Genomic DNA, 22,805 nt, shown 5'->3' on the forward strand with positions numbered 1-22,805 from the left:
TTCCTTCAGGTACTTATCCAGTTCCCTTTTGAAAGCCATGATTGAGTCTGCCTCCACCACCCTTTCAGGCAGCGCATTCCAGATCCTAACCACTCGCTGCGTAAAAATGTTTTCCCTCATGTTGCCTTTGGTTCTTTTGCCAATCACCTTAAATCTGTGTCCTTTGGTTCTCGACCCTTCCGCCAATGGGAACAGTTTCCCTCTAGCTACTCTGTCCAGACCCCTCATGATTTTGAACACCTCTATCAAATCTCCTCTCAACCTTCTCTGCTCTAAGGAGAACAACCCCAGCTTCTCCAGTCTATCCACATAACTGAAGTCCCTCATCCCTGGAACCATTCTTGTAAATCTTTTCTGCACCTTCTCGAAGGCCTTCGCATCCTTCCTAAAGCCCAGAATTGGACACAATACTCCAGCTGAGGCCTAACCAGTGTTTCATCATAACTTCCTTGCTTTTGTGCTCTATGCCTGTTTTTTGTCTGTTTTTTTGTTTTTCATACAGACCCCAGCATCTGCAATATTTGACCCCTTGTGACCCCACCTCATTGTTCTTTGATGTAATGTTTCCCTGACTGACCTGTTTGGACACCATTCACACCTTTGACTGCTGTGATTATCTCTCTGCCGAGGTGTGATTAATGGCAGTTGGAAAGGTTACCTGTAAACATCTGACATGATTCTCTGACTATATAAGCTGTGTCTTTATGCATTTCTCCACTTCACCTGAAGAAGGAGCAGCGCTCCGAAAGCTTGTGATTTCAAATAAAGCTGTTGGACTATAACCTGGTGTTGTGTGACTTTTTACATCTATTTATGAAGCCCAGGATCCCCTATGCTTTTTTTTTAACCGCTTTCTCAACCTGCCCTGCCACCATCAACTACAAATGATAAGTTTTATATATATATATATATATATATATATGAAAATAGAAAGTTTAAAAAGTTAAAACAGCAGATATTCAGAAGAGAAAGTTCCCTCCACCTTTTCCAATTTGAATCTCCCGCCACAGCTGTCACCGTTTCCTAGGTGACGGCACGCGCGCGCGCAGCAACAACGGAAGACGGAGGGCGGGGGCGCGCCTGTCGGTTGGCACGCGTGCGCACTGGAGGGCGAAAGGGGGAAAAACCCAACCGGTTGGCGCGCGTGCGCACTGGAGGGCGAAAGGAAAAACCAATCGGTTGGCGCGCCAGTAGGCTGTGGACGCGCGTGCGCGCAGTGGAGGTGAGCCTGGCGGTTGACGCGTGCGCAGTTGGGTGGTTTGGGGAGGAGGAGAATTTCTAACGGCCGCCGCGGCGCCGCCTGTCAGCGAGAGACGGAAAGCAACGAGGAAGAGTCGGCGGCTGCCACCGCCACAAAGGACGCCTACAGTCCAGCCCAGCCTCGACTAGAGCCATTATGACAGCCTTTTTTTAAATTGCTGACTGACTTTAGTCCTCTGGACCTTCCTATCCCCGGGAGGGGGGTGGCAGAGCCGGCCATTTTATTTAGTGGTTTTTATTTTACGCTCCCATTCATTGGAGTGTCACGGTTCTAGGCCGCGCCTGTGAGGGGAGGCGGCCGTCGAGCTCAATTAATGCGGCGTTTGGATAGATTCTACTGAACGGTGGCGGTGGAGACAACCTTTTTTTTTGTGGGAAGAAAATCTCCGTGGATATTTTATTTTTCTTGGGGTGGGAGATTCAGCTCTTTTTTAGTACATTTATTTTTGGAGATGGTGGATGTGGATTTTAGTGGCTGCGGTGCATCTGGAGATGGCAGCAGTAGCAGGAAGATGCGGGAGCTGCCTGACTCTGACTGCGCTGAGATTGTCCCTCTGGAGCTCTACGATTCATCCAGGGCCAAAATAGCCGCCAATCTGGCCTGGATTTTTTCCAAAGCCTATGGCATAGGTAAGTCTGAAATTTGCACATTTTTGACGACCAAATATATATTTATCAATTTAATATCTGTTTATTTAATTTAAGGTACTCGCATATCATGTTTGCGTCTTTGCAGAAATAATAATAATAATTGTGGCAAGCACTCTGCTAAAATCAGGCACAAGATTTTTTTAAAATTAAAAAGCCAAGTTCGTGCATTGGCAAGACATGAATAAATAGTTAAATAGTGCAGTTGCTGATTTTTGCATGTTTAAATTTGCTCTGGAGGACTACAATAAATTATGCAGTTGGCGTGTCTTTGGACAAATGCTTTCGTTTTTTAAAAAAAAAATCACGACGTTGAAGAGAACTGAAAATGGGCCATTTCAAAGTAGCAGGAAGTATGAATGGATCCCTTTCAACATTATGTAATAACGCTAGAATTTGGGGATTATTTTCAGGGCTTGTGGTGTCCTTATGAATAGTCTTAGATGTTTGATTTAAAACCAACTTGATTTTTGATTTCGTGGAACACTTAATTGTAGTACTTGGTAAGCCTTCTACTAGAATTTGAATCGACAGTAATCAGACTTTCGTAAACGCACTCGTTTGTTTTTTGCTACCTGTTCGGTATTGACGCGGTTTTAGTTCTGATTTCGTCAGATAGGTGTGTTTGACACTGAACATTCTGCTTTCTAGTGAGAGATTTAAAGCTTAGGTAAGAAAAGGCAGATACCAAATGTATTATCCACAAATCCTCCAGTTTGGACATGAGGAATGTCTGAAAAATGTGAAATATTTAGATGTTATGTGGCGTTAGGCAGTAGGGAACTGTATAACAAATGAGATGACAGCTGATCTGACTTTGATCTTTTCACATAGGAAAGCATGCATATATAAACCCCAAACTAGATTTTTTTTAATGTAGCCTAGCGGTTATGGTACTTGAATCGCAACCTAGAGGTCGTAGTTCAAATTCCACTGGCAATTTACAAAGAATTTACAGCACAGAAACAGGACATTCTGCGCAGCTGGTCTGTTCATGCTCCCTAGGAGCTTCCTCCCATCCAACTTCATCTCATCCTATCAGCATATCTTTCTATTCCTTTCTCCCTCATGTACTTATCTAACTTTCCCTTAAATGCTATTCGCCTCAACAACAACTTGTATTTATATAGTGCATTTAATGTCCCAAGGTGCGCCACAGGAGTGCTGTCAACTGACAGTTAAGGTAGGTTTTAAGGAGCGTCTTAAAGGAGGGAAAAGAGGTGGAGAGGTTTAGGGAGGGAATTCCAGAGCCTAGAAATCGGGCAGCTAAAGGTACAGCCGCCAATGGTGGAGCGAAGGAAATCGGGGATGGGCAAGAGACCAGAAGTGGAGGAGTGCAGAGATCTGTGAGGGTTGTAGGGCTGGAGGAGGTTACAAAGATAGGAAGGGGCGAGGCCTTAGAGGGATTTGAAAAGAAGGATGAGAATTTTAAAATTGAGGCGTTCCCAGAACACTCTAGGTCAGTGAACAGAAGGGTGATGGGTGAACAGGACCTGATGCGAATTTGGATATGGACAGCAGAGTACTCCATATGGTAGCAAGTTCCACATTCTAACCACTTCCTGTGTAAAGACATTTTTCCTGAATTCCTTATTGGATTTATTACTGACTGATGCGCTATCAATTACTCATAAAAGACTGAGAGTTAAGAGAGTAACTAAAGGCTTTTATTAGCAAAGAACAGAGCATGCCTCTCGTGGTTGACTGGGTTCCAAGAAGGCAGGGGGCGAGGCATGCATAGGTACAACAGTGTGTAACAACAACAACAACAACGACATGGTTTACCACACTGACTATATTTATAACCCCTAGTTTTGGACCCCCCCCCCCCCAATAAGTGGAAACCTCTTCTTTACATCTACCTTATCGTACCTCTTCATAATTTTAAAGACCTCTAATAGGTCATCCCTTAGCCTACTAGTGTCTAGAGAAAAGAGTCCCAGCCTGTTCAACCCTGATAGTTATAACCTCTCAATTCTGGTATCATTATTGGAAATCTGTTTTGCACCTTCACCAATGCCTCTATATCCTTTTCATGATCTGGTGATCAGAATTGTGCACAGTATAAATGGGGTCTAACCAAGGTCCTGTATAAGTTTAACATAACTTCTCTGCTCTTCAATTTTATTCTTCTATTAATGAATTCCGGTGCTTTATTTGCATTTTTTTGGCCTTGTTAACCTGCATTGCTACTTTTAATGATTTGGGAATCTGTACCCCTAGATCCCTTTGCGCCTCTACCCCATTTAGACTCTTATTTTCCAAGGAGTATGTGGCCTCCTTATTCCTCCTACCAAAATGTACCACCTCACACTTGTCTATATTAACATTCATTTACCATCTATGCACCCATTCTTCAAGTTTATTAACGTCTTCTTGTATTTTGTCGCAGTCTTCCTAAGTACTAACTTTCCTTTATTCGTTCGTGGGATCCCGGCGCTGCTGGCAAAGCCAGCATTTATTGCCCATCCCTAATTGCCCTTGAGAAGGTGGTGGTGAGCCGCCTTCTTGAACCGCTGCAGTCTGTGTGGTGAAGGTACTCCCACAGTGCTGTTAGGGAGGGAGTTCCAGGATTTTGACCCAGCGACGATGAAGAAACGGCAATATACTTCCAAGTCAGGATGGTGTGTGACTTGGAGGCGGTGGTGTTCCCATGCGCCTGCTGCCCTTGTCCTTCTAGGTGGAAGAGGTCGCGGGTTTGGGAGGTGCTGCCGAAGAAGCCTTGGCGAGTTGCTGCAGTGCATCTTGTAGATGGTGCACACTGCAGCCACGGTATGCCGATGGTGGAGGGAGTGAATGTTTAAGGTGGTAGATGGGGTGCCAATCAAGCGGGTTGCTTTGTCCTAGATGATGTTGAGCTTCTCGAGTGTTGTTGGAGCTGCACTCATCCAGGCAAGTGGAGAATATTCCATCACACTCCTTACTTGTGCCTTGTAGATGGTGGAAAGGCTATACCCCTCAATTTTATGCCATCTGCAAATTTTGAAATTGTAATTCCGATTCTGACTTGGATAGAGGACTGGTTGGCAGACAGGAAGCAAAGAGTTGGAATAAACTAGTCTTTTTTCCGAGTGGCAGGCAGTGACTAGTGGGGTACCGCAGGGATCGGTGCCAGGACCCCAGCTATTCACAATATATATTAATGATCTAGACGAGGGAACTAGATGTAATATCTCCAAGTTTGCAGACGACACAAAGCTGGGTGGGCGTGTGTGCTGTGAGGAGGATGCAGAGAAACTCCAGTATGATTTTGACAGGTTGGGTGATATGGCAGATGCAGTATAATGTGGATAAATGCGAGGTTATCCACTTTGGTGGCAAAAACAGGAAGACAGATTATTATCTGAATGGCAATAGATTGGGAAAAGGGGAAGTGCAACGAGACCTGGGTGTCCTTGTGCACCAGTCGCTGAAGCTAAGCATGCAGATGCAGCAGGTGGTTAAGTAGGCAAATGGTATATCGGCCTTCATAGCAAGAGGATTCGAGTACAGGAGCAAGGATGTCTTGCTGCAGTTGTACAGGGCCTTGGTGAGACCACACCTTGAGTATTGTGTGCCGTTTTGGTCGCCTTATCTGAGGAGGGATGTTCTTGCCATGGAGGGAGTGCAGTGAAGATTCACCAGACTGATATCTGGGATGGCAGGAATGACGTATGAAGAGCGATTGGGTTGATTAGGCTTATATTCGCTAGAGTTTAGAAGAATGAGAGGAGATCTCATTGAAACTTATAAAATTCTAACAGGACTAGACAGACTAGATGCAGGAAGGATGTTCCCGATGGTCGGGGAGTCCAGAACCAGGGGTCACAGTCTAAGGATAAGGGGTAGGCCATTTATGACAGAGATGAGGAGGAATTTCTTCACCCAGAGAGTGGTGAACCTGTGGAATTCTCTACCACGGAAGGCAGTAAGAGGCCAATTCATTAAATATATTCAAGAAGGAGTTAGATATATTTCTTAAGGCTAAAGGGATCAAGGGATATGGGGAGAAAGCAGGGACCGGGTACTGAATTTGGATGATCAGCCATGATCTCATTAAATGGCGGAACAGGCTTGAGGGGCCAAATGGCCTACTCCTGCTCCTATCTTCTATGTTTTCTATGATTCCCAAGTCCCAATTGTTTATGTAATTGGTGAACAGCAGTGGTCCCAGCACCTCTCCTTGTGGAACAGCACCTCCCACCTCACGCCAGTCTGAGTACCTTTAAACCCTATTTTCTGTTTTGTAGCCAGCTTGCTATCCATTCTACTACTTGTCCCTTGACTCCATATGCTCTGACTTTAGTCATGAGACTGCTTTCTACCTTATCAAAGGCCCTTTGAAAATCCATGTATGTTACATCTATTGCATTACCTTTATCTACTCTTTCTATTACATCCCCTCAAAATTCAATAATGTTGGTCAAGCATGACTTTTTTGGAATCCGTGCTGACTAGTCTTTATTCGATTTTTGGTTTCTAGATGTTTTTCTATTACATCTTTGAGTAAAGATTCCATTATCTTTCTTACCACTGTCGTTCTGCTAATTAGTGATTTAGTTCCCTGGACTTGTTCTATCTTCCTTTTTAAATATAGGAATAACATTCACTGTCTGCCAGTCCCCTGGCACTATTCTCTTTTCTAATGATTTTTAAAATACATTATATAATAGTGCCTTTGCTATCTCTACCCTTGTTTCTTTTAGCATGGATGCGGAAGTTGTGAAATGGAATTCAATAAATCTGGTACTTTGTGAACTGGCACCAGAAAGAAATGACTGAAAAGCTGCCAATTTGTTGTTAAAATCCAACTGGTTTGTTAATGTCCTTCAGGGAAGGGAACCTGCCACTGCTGTCTGGTCTGGCCCACGTATGACTCCAGTATCACGCTGTGATTGACTCTTAATGACTTTAGGGTAATTGGGGGTGGCTAATAATTACTGTCAATGTCCACCACATAATAATTCAACTTTATTGTCATTGCACAAGTACATGAACAACGAAATGTGATCTTGCAAGCTCCCATGACTGGGAGAAGCAAAGTCGGTGCGCGCCGCCATTCCATTTCCACCATTCCTCCTGTCCGACAATCTTCAGCCCAACGCCCGGGCCTGCTCACCAGCCGCTCCTCCTTCCGTGACCTTCTCCAAGAGCAAATAAAAAATCTACCACTCCTGGTTTCCTAGATCCCTCAAAAATGTGATGGAGTCACTGCAGTATTGGCATTTTACTGGATAAAGGGATCGCTAATTTACTAATGTGAAAATTTTGGACTCGCAGAAGGAGCTATCTTATTGCAGCACTTTTATTTATTTGGCGAATTCCACTATAATATTATATGTATTGAAAGAATTCTTGCTGGTGATTAGCTTTGAAAGATCTGTGAAACAAACTTGGTGCAGGTGACTGCAAGTTTTAAGTTTCTACTTTTGGACCAGGAATGTCAATTCCTCTAGCCTGCTGTGTAAAATATCTATTACAAAGTAAACTTGGGTATAAGCAATACCTGTTAGGTTATGTTTTCAAAACTGGTGTCATTTGTATTAGTTGTCAACAGACATTTTAGAAATGGTTGTTTTGCTTTGCTTTGTATTCTGGATACAACAATAAATGTACCAACTAAAATTATAAAGTATGGAATATAAGAAAAAAAGATATTACTCAAATAGTTGCTTCAATCTTTGCTTCCTTAATAGCATTCTCTGGCCCACACGTGTGGCTGAGAGGATAGTGATTAACCACTATACCTTCATTAATACTGCAGCTTTGAAAGCTTGTAAGGCAGTACTGCTCTTTCCCTAGTGGAACCCCTGCTGTATTATCTATTCCCCCCCACCCCCCCTTCCTTGCTTGGCTAAGCATTTTGCTGCCACTCACTGCTTTACCTGACAATTTGTCTGAAATCGGCAGTTCATTGGGTGAAGTTGACGTGCAAATGTAACTGAGCCTGAGATTTGAACCCATTTCTCCTATGCTAAGGTGCAGGACATTGACTTGCACCATTGTTGCGACAATGATTTTTTTGTTCCCTCCACTGCTAAAGATGTTGACTCTAGTTATTCAACCTAGGCTGGGGGTGGGGGGGTATTGCATCCAAGCCTGACCCTATCCTTGCTTGTGTCAGCATACATGACTTTCCATCAGGGGTCACAGAATGGCTGTTTATCCCCTTCCTAAGCCAGGATCATTGAGGCCAATTATATAGCACTGCCACCCTGGTTGAGATCAGAAATGGAAATAACTCCTTTAATAATGGCCTAGATCTAATAGAATAGAGTATGAGGTAAATTATTTAATATTCATTAATCTGATGTCGATCTACTTTGTGAGATATGGAATACTGTAGCTGAGATCTTTTAATGTGAGATATGGAATACTGTAGCTGAGATCTTTTTATGTTAAATCCATTCTGGATAAACAGTTGATTTGCACTGTTTTACAAACAGATTGCTGTTTCAGTGATTGAAGCATCGTTGACAGTTTTTCATCTATTCTTGTTGCAGATTATAAACAATGAGAGATTTCTGGTAGATTATGTTTGAATCTGAAATTTAATGTGAGAATTTATGTTTGGAAAGTAGGCATGGCACCTTTAAAAACCCCAAAGCAGCACTGCGTCAGCTGCGGCTCAGTGGGTAGCATTCTTGCCTCTGAGTTAGGAGTGGGTTCAAGTCCCACTCTATAGACTTGAGCAGATAATCCATGCTGACACTCCCAGTGCAGTACTGAGGGAGTGTCAGCCTGGTCTTTCGAATGAGACGTTAAACCGAGGCCTGTCTTCACTCTCAGGTGGACGTAAAAGATCCATGGCATTATTTCGAAGAAGAGCAGGGGAAATTTCCCTGGTGTCCTGGCCAATATTGATCCCTCACCCAGCACATAAACAAACAGATTATCTGGTCAATATCACATTTCTGTCTGGGACTTTGATGTGCTGCCGCATTTCCTACATTAAAAGTGGTAACTACTCTTCAAAAAAAAAATTGTACTTGATTGGCTGTAAAACGCTTTGGGACGTCTTGAGGTTGTGGAAGGCACTATATAAATGTAAGTTTTTTTTTAGTATTACCAGAAATGTAACTGTTAAGAAATGTTACATTTTCTAGAATATGCAAGAAGTCTATCTGTTCTGTGCCAAATTGTCTAGAACAGGAGAGAAAATGCGCAGAATAGAAAGCAAGAACTTGCATTTATATAGCGCCTTTCACGACCTCGGGACATCCCAAAGTGCTTTACAGCCAATGAAGTGCTTTTGAAGTGTAGTTACTCTTGTAATGTAGGAAACACGGCAGCCAATTTGCGCAGAGCAAGGTCCCACAAACAGCAATGAGATAATGACCAGATAATCTGTTTATTGTTTGAGGTGCTGGGTGAGTGATGAATATTGGCCAGGACACTGGGGAGAATGCCCCTGCTCTAAGAACACCAGAAGTTGTAATGAGTAATAATGTCATGGAATATTTATTGCAGTAATGTCTAAAGTGAACCTTTGTTCATTAAACTTTATTCATTGAGGACTTATTCTGATTTTATGTTCTATAGAAACATAGAAGATAGGAGCAGGAATAGGCCATTCGGCCCCTCGAGCCTGTTCCGCCATTCAATGAGATCATGGCTGATCATTCAAATTCAGTACCCTGTCCCTGCTTTCTCCCCATATCCCTTGATCCCTCTAGCCTTATTAAATATATTCAAGAAGGAGTTAGATATATTTCTTAAGTTGACCTCAACTGCCCTCTGGGGTAGAGAATTCCACAGGTTCACGTTCTGACGTATACTGTCGTCTACACTCAGCTGTTCTTTTCAAGCCAGAGTAAATATAGAATTATATCTGATTTTATAATTAAACCTGTGTTATCATCAGCGATTTAGTACAATGCTAGTTTAGTATTGGTCAATGATCCAACTTACAAAATGTCTTCAGTTCTTGAGACAAATTTCTGATTGTGATTTTTACACGTGGAACATTACGAGGTCTCGAACAGTTGTCTGAAAACTTTGTGCCTTTTATCAACAGCTGACTTCTACGCACCTTTGAATAACGCGCCCCCATGTCCTCTTCATCACAAAGGCCTCCATAACATTGCCCGCCTCCACCCACCTGCTGCTAAAACCCTCATATATGCCTTTCTCACCTCCAGGCTCTACTATTCCAATGCTGGCATCCCATCCTCCTCCCTCTAAACTTCAGCTGATCCAAAACTCTGCTGCTCATATCTTATCATTATGGAGACGGGTGGGGGAGTACAAGAGTGTAGGAAACAAATGTATACTTGATTTGGGTATGGTCAATTGCTTGAGTATTTATTTTATTTAGGGGCAGGGGGTGAGCGGTAATGCAGAGATGATTAGATTAATTACTGGCCAGATTTTACGGGGCCTATGATGGCATAGGCACAACGCCGTAAGTGCCCCGCAAGTTCTAGGCTTCTGCATGGGACGCGCATGTGCGAAAACCCGGAACTTACGACCTGTCAAATTTCTGCTTGACAGATCGTATGCAACTGGTGGAAATTGACATTCGCTGGCGCAGAGTTGCCTAGCGAATACCCACCAAACCCTTACGCCTGGTAAAAGCAGGCGTAAGGGTTTACATGAATGTTAAAATTAAAAATCATTTAAACATTCCCTTCCATTTAAAATTAGTTTTAGGTTATTTTTGTCCCATTTAAAAATGTTTAAATTTACTTTTCAAAAAATTTAATTTTTATTTTAAATGTTTAATTAAATGGTATTTGAATTAATTTTGAACCTGTGATGATTTATTTTTATTTCAGTGTATTTTTTAGGGGATTGCTATTCTGCTTATTGGGATTCCGTATGTAAATGGAAACCCCATAAGCATAATAGGAATCCCCGTTTGTCATTGGTCGGGCCGGCCCGTGTGATCCCAGGGATGCTTGCGAATGTCATGCGTCCCTGGGATACGTGGGTCTTTACGCAGGCGTACGCCTGCAGGCCCAGGAGTGCAAGTGTTTGAAGGCCCGGAGCAATCAGGTAGGTGCAGAGTTTTCTTGCGGTTCGGAGGGGTTCACCTGCGGCAAGCCTCCGACCGCAATTTCCACCCCACTATATTTGGCTGTTAAATCCATGCAACTTGAGTGAATTCAAGCTGATGATAATCTAAAATCAAATCTGAGTAAAAAATTTGATTCTTAATTGATCTGTGAATAAAGCTGCAATAATGCAAATTTATTTAAAATGGTTTATGCTGTATCGATTGAGAGGTATGACGATGATAGTGGAAGGAGAATTCCACGATCCTGGGCTGGTTCATTGTTTGTTTGGATTTTGACACTAGATGCCAGTACCATCCTCTGTGTACTAGTTGACTTCCTGTTCCTAACAGTTGTAATTCTCCAGTCCCCAGGTCAAATGAAGAAGTGCATAAGTTGGGATCACTAATGTAAATGTAACACAATATCTAATATTAAATATTGTATATTAACGTTGGCTACATTTTCTATTAAGATACCATGCATTATTATAATCTGCTTGGATCCTGTCAGGATCTTGTCATATGTAAAGACAATAGCCAACATCAAACGCTTCTACTGGTGCTGGACAAATAACATACACCTCAAAAATCTGCTTGTACATCATCCATGCACACTGTAAGGTCTACTGGCTGAATCTCCTGTTTTCTGTGAAGTATTTTAAATGTTGTTGTGAAAATGTTCACAAAAATCTCCTGTTTTAAACATGTACACTAAGGTAGTTTCATTAAAATTATAACTCCTTAAAATATTCCATAAGCACGTGATGAAGTTATCCAAAGTATCGTATTTACATATTTTAATTTATACAGTTTAAATGTAACACATCGCATGTTCAGTCTGTGATATCTTAAAAAAGATGCATCCCAGCCACTGAGGTTAAAAAGTTGTACAATAACAACAGCTTGCATTTATATAGCGCCTTTAATGTAGAAAAATGCCAAAAGGCGCTTCAGAGGCTTAATCCCGAAAACAATAGACACCGAAACAAAGAAAAAAAATTATTAGCAAGGGTGACTAAGAGCTTGGTCAAAATTGTGGGTCTTAAAGAAGTGGAGGGATTTGGAGAGACTCGAGGGCTTGGGGAGGGAATTCCAGAGCCTAGGGCCTCGGAAGCTGAAGGGACGGCCACCAATGAGGACAAGCAGCATCGAAGCTTGTTCCGGGTGGAGGGCGGGGAGGGTTTGGCCTGTCTCCTTGTGCGAGTCAACTTTCTCAGCAACCACTCTGATGAAGTCAAAGTACTGCTCGCAAGAGCTGGACAAAAACCTTGGTGAAAGAGAAAGATTGCAAGCTTCACAGTGAATGGTGGTAGATGCTTGCTAAGTAAATATACACGTGACGCATGTTTACCTGTGTTGTGTGTAAGGCGTTTTCCATTAAAATTAATGCATGTGGCAAAACTGTCGCCGTAGCCACACCTATGGCATGTCAGCAATTTCTATTGCACAACACTGTGCTGTGCTGTGCAGTGCCAGTCCATTTTCTAGTGGATATTGGCCTACAGCACAAAGTTGCCCCTAATTGGGCCCTAATTGTCAATGTTACTTGGACAGTTCAAAGGATGGAAAATTGTTGGTGCAGTAGGAGGCACTCTTCTGATGTTGGGGGTGAGGCACATTGTTAAAAATTTAAATCAGGAAGGATGAAAGCAAGTTTTTCTTCTAGTTTTAAAAATTACATTCCCTCCTTATAGTGAATTTGTCCACTTTTTTAATAACTCCCGATTCTCAGTAAAGCTGTATTGGTATTCTAATGCATTGACTTGTCCATTCCTAAATATACTGGTATTGGTCTAGCTTCAGACTGGCAATTCATGAATTTTTAAATCTGAGAAATTAGCTGCTGTACTTATGTGCTGAATATTTTTTTGGGATATGCAAGACTATTTTTTGAAAATACTGTGCAATCCATGGTCTGTTTTTATCTGTATATAAATATGTAGGATTTCCATTTTGACACATTCTTCTATGTTTTTTAAGGGCGTTATAATTTTTTTTCTACCTATTTTTCCCTCCTAAAGTCATTGATTTCTCACTGGCCAGTCAGTCCTCCTCTGGCACCTTGCTCAAGTGGCCTTTTTTCATCTGTGTGTCTAGGCATGGAGTGTCACCAGTTATTCCACTACAGGGGTATCTAAGCTGAGATCCAGGCTGTCTTCATTTCAAATCTGCATGCCTGCACTTTCCAAAGTTGTCACTGGATAGTGACCAAAATATAGAAAAATAGGAGCAGGAGTAGGCCATTCGGCCCTTCAAGCCTGCTCCGCCATTGAGTATGATCATGGCTGATCCTCTATCTCAATACCATATACCCACTCTCTCCCCATACCCCTTGATGCCTTTTGTGTCTAGAAATCTATCTATCTCTTAAATATATTCAGTGACTTGGCCTCCACAGCCTTCTGTGGTAGAGAATTCCACAGGTTTACCACCCTCTTGAGTGAAGAAATTTCTCCTCATCTCAGTCCTAAATGTCCTACCCTGTATCCTGAGACTGTGACCCCCTCGTTCTCAACCTGTCAGCCAGGGGAAACATCCTCCCTGCATCCAGTCTGTCTAGCCCTGTCAGAATTTTATACGTTTCAATGAGATCCCCTTTCATCCTTCTAAACTCTAGTGAATACAGGCCTAGTCGACCCAATTTCTCCTCATACGACAGTCCTGCCACCCCAGGAATCAGTCTGGTGAACCTTCGCTGCACCCCCTGTATGGCAAGTATATCCTTTCTTGGGTAAGGAGACCAAAACTGCACACAATACTCCAGGTGTGGTCTCACCAGGGCCCTGTACAACTGTAGTGAGAACTCCTTGCTCCTGTACTCAAATCCTCTTGCAATGAAGGCCAACATACCATTTGCCTTCCTAACTGCTTGCTGCAACTGCATGTTTGCTTTCAGTGACTGGTGTACAAGGACACCTAGGTCCCTTTGTACATCAACGTTTCCCAATCTATCACCATTTAAATAATACTCTGCCTTTCTGTTTTTTCTACCGAAATGGATAACTTCACATTTATCCACGTTATACTGCATCTGCCATGTATTTGCCCACTCACTCAACTTGTCTGAATCGCCTTGAAGCCTCTTTGCATCCTCCTCGCAACTCACAATCCCACCTAGTTTCGTGACGTCAGCAAACTTGGAAATATTACATTTGGTTCCCTCATCCAAATCATTGATATATATTGTGAATAGCTGGGGCCCAAGCACTGATCCCTGCGGTACCCCACTAGTCACCGCCTGCCACCCCGAAAAGACCCATTTATTCCTACTCTGTTTCCTATCTGTTAACCAATTTTCAATCCATGCCAGTATATTACCCCCAATCCCATGTGCTTTAATTTTGCACACTAACCTCTTATGTGGGACTTTATCAAAGGCCTTCTGAAAATCCAAATGCACCACATCCACTGGTTCTCCCTTATCTATTCTACTAGTTACATCCTCAAAAAACTCCAGTAGGTTTGTCAAACACAATTTCCCTTTCATAAACCCATGTTGTCTCTGTCTAATCCCATTGATATTTTCTAAGTGTCCTGTTACCACATCCTTTATAATAGACTCTCGCATTTTCCCTTAAAGTGGGAGTCATGGCCAGATTTTGTTTTAATATTTGCTATTTGTGTTGGATCTTGGAATGTAGAGATCAGGGGGTCAAAATTTAATTGGTCAAAGGTCTAGTTTCTACTATTCTTAAATCTGGAGAAAAAATTCTGAGCTTTGGACACCGATGGACTGAAATCCAAGCTGCTGAGAATTATTTTTCATTTTGATGCCAAGATCACAAGTTAATCTAAAGAAACAAAGTGAAGAAAATGAAATGAGGCTGGAAAATGAAAATGGAGGGGATGGAATGTAAGTTGTGCGGAGGATGCAGAGAGGCTTCAAGGGGATATAGACAAACTAAGTGAGTGGACAAGAACATGGCAAATGGAATATAATGTGGAGAAATGTGAAGTTATTCACTTTGGTAGGAAAAATAGAAAAGCAGAGTATTTTTTAAATGGTGAGAGATTGGGAAATGTTGGTGTTCAGAGGGACCTGGGTATCCTTGTACAAGAATCACTGAAAGTTAACCTGCAGGTACAGCAAGCAATTAGGAAAGCAAATGGTATGTTGGCCTTTATTACAAGAGGATTTGAGTATAAGAGTAAAGACATCTTACTGCAATTATATAGGGCCCTGGTGAGACCACACCTGGAGTATTGTGTACAGTTTTTGGTCTCCTTACCTAAGGAAGGATATACTTGCCATAGAGGGAGTGCAACGAAGATTCACCAGACCGATTCCTGGGATGGGGGGATTGTCCTATGAGGACAGATTGAGTAGACTAGGCCTATATTCTCTGGAGTTTAGAAGATTGAGAGGTGATCTCATTGAAACATACAAAATTCTTACAGGGCTTGACAGAGTAGATGAAGGGAGGATGTTTCCACTGGCTGGGGAGTCTAGAACCAGGGGTCACAGTCTCAGAATAAGGGGTCGGCCAGTTAGGACTGAGATGAGAAATTTCTTCACTCCGAGGGTGGTGAATCTTTGGAATTCTCTACCCCAGAGGGCTGTGGAGGCTCAGTCATTGAGTATATTCAAGACAGAGATCGATAGATTTTTGGCTATTAAGGGAATCAAGGGATATGGGGATAGTGCAGGAAAGTGGAGTTGAGGTAGAAGATCAGCCATGATCTTATTGAATGGCGGAGCAGGCTCGAGGGGGTACATGGTCTAATCCTGCTCCTATTTCTTATTTCCTTATAAGGATTATTTGCAACGGAATTCAGGTATCTACAACAAAAACACTTCTTTTGTGACTACATTACTTGAAGTGACTACATCCCAGGCTGCTGTGTGAGGCAAGGGAGGAGATTGCAGGGGCTCTGACACAAATTTTCAGATCCCCTCTGGCCACAGGGGAGGTGCCAGAGGACTGGAGAATAGCTAACGTAGTACCATTATTCAAGAAGGGTAGTAGGGATAAACCAGGGAATTACAGGCCAGTGACCCTAACATCAGTGGTAGGGAAAATATTGGAAAATATTCTGAGGGACAGCATTAGTCTCCACTTGGAGAGGCAAGGATTAATCAAGAATAGTCAGCATGGCTTTGTCAGGGGGAGATCATGTCTAACCAATTTGATTGAATTTTTCGAGGCGGTGACTAGGTGCGTGGATGAGGGTAGTGCAGTTGATGTAGTCTACATGGACTTCAGTAAGGCTTTTGACAAAGTCCCGCATGGGAGACTGGTCAAGAAGGTAAGAGCCCATGGGATCCAGGGCAATTTGGCACATTGGATCCAAAATTGGCTTAGTGGCAGGAGGCAGAGGGTGATAGTCGAAGGTTGTTTTTGTGACTGGAAGCCTGTGTCCAGTGGTGTAACATAGAAACATAGAAGATATGAGCAGGAGTAGGCCATTCGGCCCCTCGAGCCTGCTCCACCATTCAATGCGATCATGGCTGATCATCCAAGTTCAGTACCCGGTACCTGCTTTCTCCCCATACCCTTTGATCCCTTTAGCCTTAAGAAATATATCCAACTCCTTCTTGAATATATTTAATGAATTGGCCTCTACTGCCTTCTGTGGTAGAGAATTCCACAGGTTCACCACTCTCTGGGTGAAGAAATTCCTCCTCATTTCTGTCCTAAAAGGCCTACCCATTATCCTTAGACTGTGACCCCTGGTTCTGGATTCTCCGACCATCGGGAACATCCTCCCTGCATCTAGTCTGTCCAGTCCTGCCAGAATTTTATAAGTTTCAATGAGATCCCCTCTCATTCTTCTAAACTCCAGCGAGTACAAGCCCACTCGACCCAATCTCTCCTCATACGTCATTCCTGCCATCCCAGGTATCAGCCTGGTGAATCTTCGCTGAACTCCTTCCATTGCAAGAATATCCTTCCTCAGATAAGGTGACCAAAACTGCACACAATACTCAAGATGTGGTCTCACCAAGGCCCTGTACAATGTAGCAAAACATCCTTGTTCCTGTACTCAAACCCTCTCGCTATGAAGGCCAACATACCATTTGCCGCCTTAACCACCTGCATGCTTACCTTCAGCGACTGGTGCACAAGGACACCCAGGTCTCGTTGCACTTCCCCTTCTTCCCAATCTATTGCCATTCATAATAATCTGCCTTTTGACACCAAAGTGGATAACCTCACATTTATCCACGTTATATTGCATCTGCCATGCTTCTGCCCAATCACCCAACCTGTCCAAATCATCCTGTCGTTTCTTGGCATCCTCCTCACAGCACACACGTCCACCCAGCTTTGTGTCATCTGCAAATTTGGAGATATTACATCTAGTTCCCTTGTCTAGATCATTAATATATATTGTGAATAGCTGGGGTCCAAGGACCGATCCCTGCGGTACCCCACTAGTCACTGCCTGCCACTCGGAAAAAGACCCGTTTATTCCAACTCTTTGCTTTCTATCTGCCAACCAGTTCTCTATCCAAGTCAATACCTTGCCCCCAATCCCATGTGCCTTAACTTGCACGCTAATCTCTTATGTGGGACCTTATCGAAAGCCTTCTGAAAGTCCAAATACACCACATCCACTGGTTCTCCCTTATCTATTTTACTAGCTACATCCTCAAAAAATTCCAGTGGATTAGTCAAGCACGATTTACCTTCTGTAAATCCAGGGATTGGTGCTGGGTCCTTTGCTGTTTGTCGTGTACATTAATGATTTAGATATGAATGTCGGAGGTATGATCAGTAAGTTCGCAGATGACACGAAAATTGGTGGAGTGGTAAATAGCAAGGACGGAAGCCTCAGGCTACAGGACGATATAGACGGGTTGGTCAGATGGGCAGAACAGTGGCAAATGGAATTTAACCCTGAAAAGTATGAGGTGATGCATTTTGGAGGACTAACAAGTAGGGTTGCAAAGGGGTGGAAAGTTGCCGGTACATTTCCGGAAATTTTCCACGGGAAGTTTAGCTTGGGAATTTTGGGAATTTTGCCCAAAAAAGCACATGCTAGCATAATATTGTTTTTTTTTGTATTTCTTTCTTTTTTTTCCACAGGTCCTCTCTTAAAATTACTAACAGAGATGGAATCTTAATTATTAAGGAATTTCTTAATCAATATATGTTTATCTTCTTACTTGGCTTGTTTTAATAATTACAAGTTTTGTGTGTGACTGTGAACAAATGTGTCCTGATTGGTTGGATGAGTGGATGAGCAATTAGCTCCCTCTATTTGTAATATTTGCATATCGAATTGTGATTGGCCTGCAGGCATCTGTAAGACTGCTATAGTTTTTTTAAGATCCAGGTTAGGGGTCCTGAGGGAAGTCATTTTGTTTTCTGCTGATGTTGTGATGATGCAGTAAGTAAATCGGACTTTATACCAAATAAACCAGTTACTTGTTGAACTCTGTTGTCCTTCAATTTAAAATATACAAAATAATACACTATTGGTGATGTAGCGTCGTGTGTGTACAGGTCATGCTTCCATCACATGGAGCATCAGCAAAAATGTACTCGCCCTGTTGCAATCGTGCTGATCGACCGCAGTTCGACACAGAGATGAATGCCCTTTATTTCTCTGCATAGAACAATGCCACGTTTACCGTCGGATGTGTGGAAGCATTTTACCCCAGGCATTAAAGATGGAAAGACTGTGTACATGTGCAAACACTGTAGAAAGCCATATGTAAAGAATGCCACAAAGATGCAGCAGCATTTATCCAACGATCTTGGATCACAAAAGGTCTTTGCAGTAGTTACTGACAATGCTGCGAATATGAAGGCTGCTTGGGCTCAAGTGGAGGAGGCCTACCCTCATATTACGTCTATTGGGTGCGCAGCTCATGGGCTTAACCTGCTCCTCAAGGACATCATGGGTTTGAGAACCACGGAAGCACTGTACAAGAGAGCCAAGCAAGTTAAGTATGTCAGGGGAAAACAGGTAGTTGCAGCAACCTACAACTCCAAGCAAATGACAAAGAACAAGAACACCACACTGAAGCTGCCCAACAACACTAGATGGGGTGGTGTTGTCATAATGTACAACAGCCTTCTGGAGGGTAAGGAGTCGCTGCAAGAAATGGCAATATCCCAGTCTGGGGATATGGAAACCACCATCAAGAAAATACTGCTGGATGATGTGTTTTGGGAGAGAGTGGTTAGCAGCCTTAAACTACTCTCACCAGTAGCATCTGCAATTGCTCAGATTGAAGGAGATGACGCTGTCTTGTCAGATGTTCTCAGGCTTTTTACTGATTTAAAAGAACAAATCAGCATTGCCCTACCCACATCCCTGCTGCTCAAAGCAGAGGAGAAAGCAATTGTTCAATTCATACAGACGCGTCAAGAATTTTGTGTCAAGCCGATTCATGCTGCAGCATACATGCTGGACCCAAAGCATGTTGGGAGACCAATACTTTCTGGAGAACAGATCAACAGCGCTTAGTGTGATTTCTACCCTCTCACCATCTCAATCTGGATGTGGGCAAAGTTCTGGGAAGTCTGGCAAAGTTCTCTACCAAGCAAGGTCTTTGGAATGGGGATGGGATATGGGAGTCATGCAAGCATATCAGTGCACATACCTGGTGGAAGGGACTTTGTGCATCTGAGGCCCTGTCACCTATTGCATCGGTGATACTCCAAATCCCACCTTCATCAGCGGCCTCTGAACGAAACTGGTCACTTTTTGGGAATACGCATACAAAGGTGCGCAACAGGCTGACTAACAAGAGAGTGGAGAAACTGGTGGCTATCCGGGCGAACCTACAACTTATTGAGCCAGATACAGAAGTGTCCACCACACAGCTAGACACTGACACAGAGGAGGAAATGGACACGTCAGAGCCAGAGTCAGAGAATCAGGAGGAGCAATGAGGAGTAGAAGACTCCGAAGACTCATGAGTAGAAGACTCAAAGGGACAAAATAAGGACAAATTACAGACTAAATAAGCTGACGCTCTTATTTTATTTTAGATGGGTCTTTTTTGTGGGGGTTCAATAAAGTTCAAAATTATAACCTAAATAAAGTTTTGAAAGCCTGTTTTTATTTGTATGGAACAGTATGTCTATTTTGACGACAAAGATAATATAAGGGTCAGAGACAAAAACCATCAGTGTGCAAAAAAACTCAAAATTCCCATGGAAAGTTTCCTCTTTTAAAAATTCCCAGAATTTTGCAACCCTACTAACAAGGCAAGGGAATACACAATGAATGGTAGGACCCTAGGAAGGACAGAGGATCAGAGGGACCTTGGTGTGCATGTACATAGATCCCTAAAGGCAGCAGGACAAGTAGATAAGGTGGTTAAGAAGGCATATGGGATACTTATTCTATGCCTCGGCTAATGAAGGCAAGAGCAGTGAGATTATGATGGAGCTGTACAAAACGCTAGTTAGGCCACAGCTGGAATACTGTGTGCAGTTCTGGTCACCACACTATAGGAAGGATGTGATTGCATTGGAGAGGGTGCAGAGGAGATTCACCAGAATGTTACCTGGGCTGGAGCGCTTCAGCTATGAAGAGAGACTGGACAGGCTGGGGTTGTTTTTCTTAGAGCAGAGAAGGCTGAGGGGGGACCTGATTGAGGTGTACAAAATTATGAGGGGCGCAGATAGAAAGGAACGTTTCCCCTTAGTAGAGGGGTCAATAGCCAGGGGGCATAGTTTCAAGGTAAGGGGCAGGAGGTTTAGAGGGGATTTGAGGAAAAACTTTTTCACCCAGAGGGTGGTTGGAATCTGGAACTCACTGCCTGAAAGGGTGGTAGAGGCAGGAGCCCTCCCAACATTCAAGACGCATTAAGATGAGCACTTGAAAGGCCATAGCATACAAGGTTACGGACCAAGTGCTCGAAAATGGGATTAGAATAGATAGGGCTTGATGGCCGGCACGGACACGATGGGCCAAAGGGCCTCTTTCTGTGCTGTATAAATCTATGACTGTATAAAGTAGTAATTTTCTATATATCTACTATTCTTGAACCCATAAACAGTAACATTTGTGACCTCAGAGTTTTTGCATCTGTGGCCTAACTTTCTGGAATGAGCACCTTTTATTCCAGAATGTGACAAATTGTTCTGGTATGAATGGAAACATTTCATACAAGTTTTTTTTCTCCAGTCAAACCTGCCAATGTTAGATTTCTAAAGTCAAATTTGGAGTCACATTTTATTTCTTCACTGTAATTGGAGATCATTTCAACCATTATTGAGAATATACGTCACATATCTGAGGAGTATACCACTAATGCCACAATTAGACATTACGCCTGATACTACGGGGAGGCCCGGACCATTTTGAGGGCTGGGCCTGCTGGTCTCCGGGCCTCTTAAAGGGTAGCTCTGGGAGGGGTGGCTTGGTGTGGTAGCAGTCTTTGTGGAGGCTGGAGGAGCACTCCTGATCTCCTGAGGAGTTTTCTCTGCCCCACCCACTTTCTTCCTATAGAGTCTTACCTATCTGTGCCTGTGAACTATTCATAGAACGCTCTACATCTAATCACTAGGATGGTTTCAGCAGCCTCAGCGATGATTTTTTCCCTCTTACGAAACATTTTCACACTATCTGAGGAAGTTGGCTTCTTCCAATGTTTCAAGAAGTGTGTATTCCAATTTGGTTTGATTGTTTTTCTTTCCTCTTCCCTCCTCCCCAACTTTAAAATTACAATTTAATTTTAAATTGAAATATATGCACACATGAACATGCGAAGCGAGAACAAGAGATAAAGACCAGCTGGTGCGTCGAGCCTGTCCTATAGTTGCATGGTGTAACTTCTGTATTCCATTGCCCTCAGACAAAGCCCCCCTAACGACCAGTCAGGCAATGTTCTGGGAGAGGCAAAGAACAGAGAAAAAAGCCTTGGGCCAATTAGGAAACGCCTATTCCTCCACGACCCCCGACAAGTTCGAGGGGACCGGGTGACACATCCCTCAATGACCCACCTACCTTCTATATGCTGTTATGTTGGCCACTCTCAGGAACTCATCCAGCTTTCTATTGAATGTTTGCAGTGAATCCCCGCACTCACTGCATGTACCGGCAACTTATTCTAGAAGTAATAGAACAGGGGACGTAAAGCTAATTTAAAGTTTGACAACTCTTAATTCTAGAATAGCAACTGCACATTGGAAGAATACTCCACATTATCATACTGAACACCGGCACTTGTATGTAGAAACAGAAACATAGGAGCAGGAGTGGGCCATTCGGCCCTTCGAGCCTGCTCCGCCATTCAATATGATCATGGCTGATCCTCTATCTCAATACCATATTCCCGCTCTCTCCCCATATCCCTTGATGCCTTTTGTATCTAGAAACCTATCTACTTCTTTTATATAAAAAAAAAAAAAATTCAGTATGTAATGAAGTATTGTTATATGCAGCAGGTGTCTTGGCGAATGACTTGTCAGTACAGTAGTTCATTTTTGGGGGTCTAATCATTTGACTACAAGATTAGTATGAAGTTTAGGAATAGATAATTATTATACTGTAAATTACTGCCTTTAAGACTTGTATTGTTAAATATTGTGTTAGTTATGCCACACAATTGTGATGCAAAGAAATACTGCAAATCTCTTCCAGATTTTGTTCAGATGTATTCATAGCTTTTATTCTGTGCATATTTTTTGGCATGTACCATTGGCACTTGCCCATTGGCACTGTTCAGTTCCAACACCCTATAATTTTGATAGTACTACAACTTTTGAGGTTTTCTATGTTTGGAAATACTTTGTAACAAAGCTAGTGTAAGATTCATGATGTGATATAACCAGTATATCTTGGTGGAGTTCCAATTTTTTATGTCTTGTTTATGCCCTTTCAATAAAAATAGAGAATGTTCTGAACTGTAGCTTGCAAAGTTTTCCTGTGATGGTAATACTGTAATGCCATTACTAAAATACCAACTGAAAAACGTATAGTATATATTTGTCAATGAAATGCAGATGAAGTA

At 42.7% G+C, this 22,805-nt stretch overlaps 1 protein-coding gene across 5 annotated transcripts in view; it reads left to right on the forward strand.

The window, feature by feature from the left end:
• The first annotated feature begins 1,188 nt into the window (after positions 1-1,188).
• camsap1b (calmodulin regulated spectrin-associated protein 1b) overlaps positions 1,189-22,805 on the forward strand; it is a 129,133-nt gene continuing 107,516 nt past the window's right edge. For 3 of the 5 annotated variants that reach the window (XM_085965385.1, XM_085965384.1, XM_085965387.1), the window contains exon 1: positions 1,190-1,890. In XM_085965385.1, coding sequence (XP_085821511.1) covers positions 1,713-1,890 — 178 coding nt within the window. In that variant the 5' untranslated portion in view covers positions 1,190-1,712. Of the gene's footprint in view, positions 1,891-22,805 lie in introns of all 5 variants that reach the window. The other 2 variants (XM_085965388.1, XM_085965386.1) reach the window with 1 other exon arrangement.

The sequence above is a fragment of the Somniosus microcephalus genome, chromosome 23 (assembly GCF_052327205.1).
Source record: "Somniosus microcephalus isolate GS21.2 chromosome 23, FLI_Smic_1.0, whole genome shotgun sequence".
NCBI classification, from domain to species: domain Eukaryota; kingdom Metazoa; phylum Chordata; class Chondrichthyes; order Squaliformes; family Somniosidae; genus Somniosus; species Somniosus microcephalus.